General features: G+C 45.8%; 1 protein-coding gene across 8 annotated transcripts in view; it reads right to left on the reverse strand.

Annotated features, from left to right (window-relative positions):
* The window catches only part of LOC137421449 (uncharacterized), a 30,200-nt gene extending 25,307 nt beyond the window's left edge, over nucleotides 1-4,893 (reverse strand). For 2 of the 8 annotated variants that reach the window (XM_068107532.2, XM_068107530.2), the window contains exon 1: nucleotides 4,592-4,893. In XM_068107532.2, coding sequence (XP_067963633.2) covers nucleotides 4,592-4,655 — 64 coding nt within the window. In that variant the 5' untranslated portion in view covers nucleotides 4,656-4,893. Of the gene's footprint in view, nucleotides 1-4,013; nucleotides 4,144-4,483 lie in introns of those variants that run through there. The other 6 variants (XM_078771393.1, XM_068107533.2, XM_078771391.1 and 3 more) reach the window with 5 other exon arrangements.
* Between the last annotated feature and the right edge of the window lie 5,610 nt (nucleotides 4,894-10,503).

Raw genomic sequence — 10,503 nt, forward strand, 5'->3', positions numbered from 1 at the left:
AGTGAGAGGGAGGAAGAAAGAGAGAGAGGGAGGAAGAAAGAGAGAGCGGGAGGGAGGGAGAAAGAGAGAGAGGGAGAAAGAAAGAGAGACCGGGAGGGAGGGAGAAAGAGAGAGCGGGAGAGAGGGAGAAAGAGAGAGAGGGAGAAAGAGAGAGAGGGAGAAAGAAAGAGAGAGAGGGAGGAAGAAAGAGAGAGAGGGAGAAAGAAAGAGAGAGAGGGAGGAAGAAAGAGAGAGCGGGAGAAAGAAAGAGAGAGAGGGAGGAAGAGAGAAAGGGAGGAAGAAAGAGAGAGCGGGAGGGAGGGAGAAAGAGAGAGAGGGAGAAAGAAAGAGAGAGAGGGAGGAAGAAAGAGAGAGAGGGAGAAAGAAAGAGAGAGAGGGAGGAAGAAAGAGAGAGCGGGAGGGAGGGAGAAAGAGAGAGAGGGAGAAAGAAAGAGAGAGAGCGAGGAAGAGAGAAAGGGAGGAAGAAAGAGAGAGGGAGGAAGAAAGAGAGAGGCAGGAAGAGAGAGAGGGAGGAAGAAAGAGAGGGAGGGAGAAAGAGAGGGAGGGAGAAAGAAAGAGACAGAGGGAGAGAGAAGGAGGGAGAAAGAGAGGAAGGGAGAAAGAGAGGGAGGGAGAAAGAGAGGGAGGGAGAAAGAGAGGGAGGGAGAAAGAGAGGGAGGGAGAAAGAGAGGGAGGGAGAAAGAGAGGGAGGGAGAAAGAGAGGGAGGAAGAAAGAGAGAGAGGGAGGAAGAAAGAGAGAGAGGAAGGAAGAAAGAGAGAGCGGGAGGAAGAAAGAGAGAGCGGGAGGGAGGGAGAAAGAGAGAGAGGGAGAAAGAAAGAGAGGGAGGGAGAAACAGAGGGAGGGAGAAAGAAAGAGAGGGAGGGAGGGAGAAAGAAAGAGAGGGAGGGAGAAAGAAAGAGACAGAGGGAGAAAGAAAGAGACAGAGGGAGAGAGAGGAAGGGAGAAAGAGAGGGAGGGAGAAAGAGAGGGAGGAAGAAAGAGAGAGAGGGAGGAAGAAAGAGAGAGAGGGAGGAAGAAAGAGAGAGAGGGAGGAAGAAAGAGAGAGAGGGAGGAATAAAGAGAGAGAGGGAGGAAGAAAGAGAGAGAGGGAGAAGAAAGAGAGAGAGGGAGAAAGAGAGGGGGCGAAGGAGAAGAAAGAGAGGGAGGGAGAAAGAGAGGGAGGGAGAAAGAGAGGGAGGGAGAAAGAGAGGGAGGGAGAAAGAGAGGGAGGGAGAAAGAGAGGGAGGGAGAAAGAGAGGGAGGGAGAAAGAGAGGGAGGGAGAAAGAGTGAAAGAGAGAAAGAGAGAAGGAGAGGTAGAGAGATGTTTTGATGGTTCTCGATGACCACAAACACGAGACGTGGTCCGAGTAATGCAGTTCATGCCAAATAATGGTTCTGGTACCACCTCAATGAAGGTGTGCAAGGACCTATTGGTGCCACACTCAGGTGTAAAACAGAAAGTTAAACCGATAGGCCACAAATGACAGGGATAAAAACCATAATCCCAAATTACAAAATCAAACCCATAACCACAAATGACCTATAAGCATAATCCCAAATTACAAGGTCAAACCCCATAACCACAAATGACAAGGTCAAAACCCATAACCACAAATGACAAGGTCAAAACCCATAACCACAAATGACAAGGTCAAAACCCATAACCACAAATGACAAGGTCAAAACCCATAACCACAAATAATAAGGTTAAAACCCACAACCACAAATTACAAGGTCAAAACCTATAACCACAAATAATAAGGTCAAAACCCATAACCACAAATGACCCATAACCGTAATCCGAAATGACAAAGTCAAACCCAATAACCCCAAATTACAAGGTCAAATGACATAACCACAAATGAGAAGGTTAAAACCCAAAACCACAAATGAGAAGGTTAAAACCCAAAACCACAAATAATAAGGTCAAAACCCATAACCACAAATGACCCATAACCGTAATCCGAAATGACAAAGTCAAACCCAATAACCCCAAATTACAAGGTCAAATGACATAACCACAAATGAGAAGGTTAAACCCATAACCACAAATGACAAACTGAAAACCCAAAACCACAAATGAGAAGGTTAAAACCCAAAACCACAAATGAGAAGGTTAAAACACATAACCACAAATGACAAACTTAAAACTGAAAACCACAAATGACAAACTTAAAACCCAAAACCACAAATGAGAAGGTTAAAACCCATAACCACAAATGAGAAGGTTAAAACCCAAAACCACAAATGAGAAGGTTAAAACACATAACCACAAATGAGAAGGTTAAAACCCATAACCACAAATGACAAACTGAAAACCCAAAACCACAAATGAGAAGGTTAAAACCCAAAACCACAAATGAGAAGGTTAAAACACATAACCACAAATGACAAACTTAAAACCCAAAACCACAAATGAGAAACCCAAAACCACAAATGAGAAGGTGAAAACCCAAAACCACAAATGAGAAGGTTAAAACCCATAACCACAAATGACAAACTTAAAACCCAAAACCACAAATGAGAAACCCAAAACCACAAATGAGAAACCCAAAACCACAAATGAGAAGGTGAAAACCCAAAACCACAAATGAGAAGGTTAAAACACATAACCACAAATGACAAACTGAAAACCCAAAACCACAAATGAGAAGGTTAAAACCCAAAACCACAAATGAGAAGGTTAAAACACATAACCACAAATGACAAACTTAAAACCCAAAACCACAAATGAGAAACCCAAAACCACAAATGAGAAGGTGAAAACCCAAAACCACAAATGAGAAGGTTAAAACCCATAACCACAAATGACAAACTTAAAACCCAAAACCACAAATGAGAAACCCAAAACCACAAATGAGAAACCCAAAACCACAAATGAGAAGGTGAAAACCCAAAACCACAAATGAGAAGGTTAAAACACATAACCACAAATGACAAACTTAAAACCCAAAACCACAAATGAGAAGGTGAAAACCCAAAACCACAAATGAGAAGGTTAAAACCCATAACCACAAATGACAAACTGAAAACCCAAAACCACAAATGAGAAGGTTAAAACCCAAAACCACAAATGAGAAGGTTAAAACACATAACCACAAATGACAAACTTAAAACCCAAAACCACAAATGACAAACTTAAAACCCAAAACCACAAATGACAAACTTAAAACCCAAAACCACAAATGAGAAGGTTAAAACCCAAAACCACAAATGACAAACTTAAAACCCAAAACCACAAATTACAAACTTAAAACCCAAAACCACAAATGAGAAAGTTAAAACCCAAAACCACAAATGACAAGGTCAAAACCCATAACCTCAAATGACAAGGTTAAAATCCGTAACCACCTATTTACTTGCTGCTGTTGATAAGATTTGTCATCGATGATGTGCTAAATGAGCCTTGCACATGAGTCTACTCAGGTCTCTGTCTTCCACCACCTTTCTGGTCTTGCACCCTCTGCCCTCTCCGTCACCCCCTTCTCCACCAGGTTTGTGCAGGACTCACACGGCCCACCATCAACCCTCACCTGGCTGAACTACCTAAATCCAGGATCACTGCTCACCTCCATTCATCTGTTCTTCTTTTCCCACCTGTGGAACCACTTTCCACATCCTCTTCAATCCCATTCTTTCCCTCCGGGTCTTCAAGACAACTGTTCATCACCATCTCAGGTGGTCCCCCATTTAAAACCATGATCTTTTCTGCCCTCATAAACCCACCCCATCCCAATCCCTTCTCTTTCCTTCCTGAGATTTTGCTTCTGTATCCATCTTGTCCTCCCCAATCCCACATTCTTGTTTGTCCAACTCTCCCACTATTTTGTCCTTCAGTCCTGATGTTGGTGTGTCCCCTTCTCTTTCTGCTGTTCATTCTCGCTCTTCCATGAGCCTTGACCTCGTCGTTGTGTACAAATACAATCCCTCAAATCAGGTGATAACCATCATTGATTTTGTAATAGTTCATGAATTACTAATCATTATCAATATCAGGGCAAATCCTTGAAATCAAAATCAATGCATCTTTACATTTCTTGTATCTCAAAGGACGTCCTGTCCCTCCATGCCGTGTGGCCTTCAATCTCTATTCCCAGATTATAATCATCGTCAGGTCACGTTTACGGACGGGCAAGCACCGCCTTCAAGGCCGATACCACGTGACCGCCGGTCTATTTCCGTTTCCGGTGAGTTACACTCGATCTGTGACGTCACGACCGTGAACTCGTGAGGATTAAATGGACGACAATCGATCGTAACCTGTCGACTTTGTGTAGATCCATTACAATGATGATCCCCACCTCGCCTTAACCCCCAAAACCCCTCCCATTGTTCGAAACCTTCCCCATTACAAATCCAGCCCTAGTTCCCTCCCCATTGCTCCCCCACCACCACCACCACCACCCATGAACCCCCTCCCGGCTCCCGCACAATCCAGCCGGCAGGCTTCGTTGGCGACTAGGCCGTACCGTGCTGTACCATGCCACGACAGTGTAACCCACCTCGAGTGTCGTTATCTTTTAAACATGTCATCTCGTGCGCACGGTATGCACACACGCGCCAAGATGTCGTCCCCAAAAACCCAACACGAACCGACCACGTTACCGTGCCTTCACTTTCGAGGCTTCGAGCCGTGCCGAACGAGCCTCCTTGCTGTGCTTTACGTGCGCTCATTGTGGTTCCTCCTCTTCGCTCTCGGTCGTTCCAGGGCCGTGTGTTACCCTCTCGCTACGGTTTACCCCTTTCCGTGATTTACACGCTTACCGTGTCTTTCCGCACTGTGCCCCGCCCTCTTGCCGTGTCTTTCCGCACTGTGCCCCGCCTTCTTGCCGTGTATTTCCGCACCGTGCCCCGCCCTCTTGCCGTGTCTTTCCGCACTGTGCCCCGCCCTCTTGCCGTGTCTTTCCGCACTGTGCCCCGCCCTCTTTGCCGTGTCTTTCCGGGCTGTGCCCCACCCTGCCGTGTCCTGGCCAATGCTGTGCCCCACCCTGCGGTGTCCTTGGCTCCACACTCCCCCTCCCCTGCACCCACTTGCCCGTGATTTATCCCGACCGTGCGTTTCCTTCGCTCGATTAACCGAGCTGTGCTTCTTACTCTACCGTGTACCAAAACTTCCATCAACTCCTGCTTCGCAACGCTGTGTTCTCGTGCACATCGTCCAGGAGCTCACGGTGATACACCGTGGGATCTTTAACGTCCACTAAAGTAATGCTGGCAGACGTCACAACCGGCTTAACGTCTATCCGAGGGACATTGATCGAATCACCGTGATGAGAGTTTATACCTGGGTCGGGCTTCGAACCCAGGTTCGACAACCTGGAGGCGAATGTGCGTACCTGTCAGCCAATCAATGAGCACGCACCCTCCACAACCTCAACCCACGGTCCACTCAATGGGAGGGCAAGGGGCAGCAGGGGGAGGGCAAGGGGGCAGCAGGGGGAGGGCAAGGGGGCAGCAGGGGGAGGGCAAGGGGGCAGCAGGGGGAGGGCAAGGGGGCAGCAGGGGGAGGGCAAGGGGCAGCAGGGGGAGGGCAAGGGGCAGCAGGGGGAGGGCAAGGGGCAGCAGGGGGAGGGCAAGGGGCAGCAGGGGGAGGGCAAGGGGCAGCAGGGGAAGGGCAAGGGGCAGCAGGGGAAGGGCAAGGGGCAGGGCAAGGGGGCAGCAGGGGGAGGGCAAGGGGGCAGCGGGGGCAGCAGGAGGAGGGCAAGGGGGCAGCAGGGGGAGGGCAAGGGGCAGCAGGGGGAGGGCAAGGGGCGACGAGATGTCACAGACAGGACATCAACAGTCACAACATATGGGGGATTCTCTCTCTGAGCCTTTGCTTCCGAGATATTACCCATCTACACGATGATGACGTCACTTCCTATTGTGTCAAAATTGGCCCATTGTAATGAAGTGCAACGCCAAAGTTGGACAGGTTGGGTGTGTGACAAGGAAGAATCGATTCAATTTTTGGTGAAGATCTGAATATGGATCCGGATAGTTGAATTTTTAAGTGATTCTTCTCCAATGGGAGACAGGAGCCAAAAACGATACAAAGCAGGATATCTCAAAAAGTTGTGGACGGATGATTTTGATTAAATGTGATTCTGTATTGTGATTTTCTGCTCTACTCTGGGATACAAAACGCAAACTGTTCACCTGGCGGAGGTACGCTCTCTAACGCGTGCCGTACTAGTTTAATTTTTGCATTGGTAGGTTAAGCAGTTTTAGAGATCAATTTAAAAGGTTTTTCTTTGATCCAATATGACAGCCAGACCATGTGGTCAATGACATAATTGATATAAAATTATATTGCACACGTGTAGTTGATCACAAATTCAAAGTTTCACATCGATCAGTTGAGCAGTTTGAGAGAAGATTGTTCGAGGTTTTCCTGTAATCCAAAATGGCGGCCAAACGAGATCGAAATTCAAGTACTTTTGGTACCTTTAACCCTTGCGATGATCTACTAATAGATGGAGGGGAAGGATGCCACGAACAAACTATAATCCGACCACCCCAAAGAACATTTTAGCCAAGTTTAGTCACGATTCCATCAGCAGTTTCGAAGAAGAAGTTGCAAGTGTTTATGGTCAACACATCATACCATAAACTCACCTGAACTATGCTCCAGGTGAGCCAGTGGAGTCCGACAATGGAAGAAAGACCACATATGAGGGTATAACTGTATTCGTAGGTTCAGGTTCTCCAGAAAAAAAAGACATGACCATTACTGAAGATGTCAAAGTACAGGGAGGGGGGGGGGGGGCAAAGCCTGTGGCTTCGATGGAGTTTAGGGAGAAAATAGGTGTACGTAGTCTGCTCAGCGAGTTCAGTGAGATGCCAATGGACCCATTTTGGCTGTAGTCGAAAAAAAAAAAAACGAGTATCCAACCATCTCCGATCATACCATTGATGTATTGCTGCCATTTTAAACAACATGCTTTTATGAAGTGAGCTTCTCAACAATGATACTTCTAAAGAAGAACAAGAGGGCACGTGTACAGAGTCTGGGTCAGGAAGTTTGTGTCGCTCTTCCCAGCATTGAGTCGAAGTCACCGATGTTTAAAATTAGTAGAATTGAGTAAAGAGTATTTCGATGCAAGTATGGAAGACATGGAGAAACTAGAACGGCACTGGGTACCTCCACTGGGTACCTGTAGAGCGCATACCTCCACCAGGCTGAAAAATCTATGGTTTCTATCCCACTGATAGGCCAGATCTGGATTCGGACCTGAACCAGAATCTAATCGGCTTTTTTTCTTGTCACTAAACCAACTCATCTACCAAGTTTAGTCGTACCTCGTGAAGAATCACTTAAAAAATTAAATAATTCTCGTTTCCGAATCCATATTCAGATCTTCCCCAAAATCGAATCATTTCGTCCTTGTCACATGATCCCGGTCGATCGCTGAATTAACGCCAGGGTGGTTGACTCAGCCTGTCATCCTTCTGAGGTCGGCAAATTGAGTACCAGCTCTCTGGTAATTCCCTGTCGCAAGAGTCGACTAATAGGGTTGGCGGCAGGAAGGGCATCCGGCCATAAAACATCGCTTCAAAAAGGGGACCATGGTTCCCAAAAAAGGCCAACCCCTGCTCTGCGGGGAAAAATGGCCTCCAAAGGTGGTTCTTCCCAGCATTGAATCGAACATTGAGTGCCTCGTTTTCTCCAGGCAGGCGCAAGTTTCTCACTAGTGCCAAATTAAAGTTTGGGCCTTCTATTTCTCACTTGATTCCTACTAGGAGCACACACAAATAAATAATTTGACTGCCCTCTGATCTTTAATGACATATTTAAAAGAAGTGTTTTCAAAAGGATCAAGTTTACCAATCAGCCTTCTCCCAATTATCAGCAAGGTCATGGAATCCATCATTGCTTCTGATATTAAACCCTTCCTCTTCTCCAATGGCTTGATCTCTGACCATCAATTTGGTTTCAGACCTGGTCACTCTACTCTGGACATGCTGCTTCTGCTGTCAACAATGGATGGAGGTCCTCAATGTCAAACAGGAAATCAGAGCCGTCTCCCTTGACATATCACGTGCCTTCGACTGTCTGGCACCCCGCTCTGCTCACCAAACTCTCCTCCTATGGTATCCATGGAAACCTCCACGCATGGCTTGCAGACTTCCTCTCCTGTCATAGTCAACATGTGGCTCTAGATGGAATTCTCTCATCCCCTCTTCCTGTCCAGGCTGGAGATCCTCATGGCAGTGTACTGAGCCATGTGCTTTTTCTGGTCTTCATTAATGATCGCTTCGACACTCTGCAAAATCCTTTCTAAATCTTTACTAATGACTCCACCTTCTGCTGCTCTATATCTCAATCCTTAGATAGACAAGCAGTAGCCTCTTCACTCTCAGCAGACCTGGACAAAATCCCAAACTGGTAAAACAAATGAAACATGTATCAATCCTGACAAATCTCACACCCTCACGATGTCTCTCCGAAAAGACCGTCTGGAAAACCCTCCCATCTTCTTTTTCAACAATCCTCTCGAGGAAGTTTTGTCGCTCAAGCTTTTAGGACTCACTATCTGCCATGACTTTCCTGGGAAAACCACATTTCCAGGTTGGCCTCCAAAGCCAGTCACTGACTGGGCATCTTCTGTCATGTGAAGTCCTTTCTGGGCACACCAGAGCTCTTCACCACATGAAAAGCTTTCATCCACAGCTCAATGGAATACTGCTCTCCCCTCTGGGCTGGTGATCCTGCCTCACACCGAGCTCGGCTTCACGCTGTATAAACCAAAGCTTTCAGAATCATTGGAATCTCCCGTGATGAAGCTGATTCTGAGGGCCTTTCTCTCTCTCACCACAGGCAGGTTTGGTGGTCTTTCTGTCTTCCACAGACTCTTCTCCGGCCTAGCTCCCCGAGCTCTGTCCCCCAAATATTCTTGCAGGACGCACAAGATCTGCCAGCAACCCTCTTCTGGTGAAACTGCCAAAATCAAGACTCTGCTCACCTTCACTCCTTCATTCCCCTTTTCTCCCACCTCTGGAACAAACTCCCACACTCTCTTCAATCCCTCTCCTCCCTCCAGGTCTTCAACTGTTCACCACCATCTTTTATCTTCCCCCATACAAAACCTTGATCTTTTCTACCCCCGTTCATCCACCTGAAACACAGCTCCTTCAAATTACGTTTTCTTTCCTGAAAGTCCTTGTAGTGTCCATCTTGTTTATCCCATGTACCCCACCCCAGCCCTTTCTCTCTTCCACAGATCTCCTAATGTTCGTGTTCTCTACTGTTGTGCTTCCCTCTCTCTCCTCCTCGTCTCCCGCTCCCTTTATTATATGTTCCATATGTTAGCTCTTACATGAGCCTCGACTTAATATACAAAAACAATTTTAAAAAGTTTATATTCTCAGGCTGAAAAGCAATGAGTATTTCGTTTCAAAATTAAACTTAAAATTAATTTATATCATTGTTTGTAATATTTCGTAAACCATTCAAATTTTTAAAATGCAGTCGGTTGTCGTTTGCTCTTCTGGGTGGAAAAAGGTCAGATTAACTCTTCCTTCCAATTGCATGGTAAAATCTGGTTCGCTGTGCGATGTGGATCGAGCAAACTCGAAAATTTGCCCCAAATTAAATATATAAATAAAAAGTTTGAAAAGTATTGCTTTGGAGTGCAGTAAATGATAAGATCTTTCACAAGTGATGCAAGCAAAGGGAACGGCCGGTTTAATGTCCTCTTCAAAGCAGGGTGTACGCTCCACAACATTTCAGTTTGTAACGAGATCTGATGTTTACCTAACAATAGGACCATTGTGACCTCACATCCTCACTTTGCTAAAAAGTAGGTACATGATGGAATGTAGTCGCATCTAATTTCCGAGTGCATGTTTACCTAGCACTGGTACCATTGTGATCTCACATCCTCACTTTGGTCTAAAGTCAGTAAATGATGGAAAACGATCACGTAAGACACTTTGTAATGCATCGTTTGCAATGGAGTTTCGGTCATGCACACAAAGTTTACAATAATTAAAACATCCATACACTCGACATCAGCAAATTCGACTCTTTTAGAAACAAAGGACATTTTACTTTCAACAAACACATTGAGAGTTAAAGGCACAATGTCACCATAAAGGATGGTCGAAGGCAGCGATGGTTTAGACTGGGGACAAAATGAGTGTGATAGAAGGTGCATTGTCAGCTTGAAAAATGAAAAGAGTGTATGGAGTTTGAAGACGGGTTTCATATACACTGTATATATTAAAATATAAAGGTGTACTGAAACAAGGCCAATGCATCAATATAGTCTTTCTTCTGGGGGAGAGGGAAGGCAGGTTATATTTTTTCCATATTTGCAGACGTTATGCATAGATGGCCTTTAACCGCAAAGAAAGCCAAAGTAATAAAGAGCAGATTTTGCCTGGACGTACTGTATGCTTCGATTGACAACAAAATATTTCTGATGATGCATAAGAAGAATGAAGAGCTCATCTTTCTCACAAAGGCCGATGGTGGTCTGCATCGGCAGACGGGTAGAAGAGGAAGTTGAACGAGTCTACTAACTACCATGGGAAGCAA

Source organism: Myxine glutinosa, chromosome 2 (genome assembly GCF_964187855.1).
Source record: "Myxine glutinosa chromosome 2, kmMyxGlut1.1, whole genome shotgun sequence".
NCBI classification, from domain to species: Eukaryota; Metazoa; Chordata; class Myxini; order Myxiniformes; family Myxinidae; genus Myxine; species Myxine glutinosa.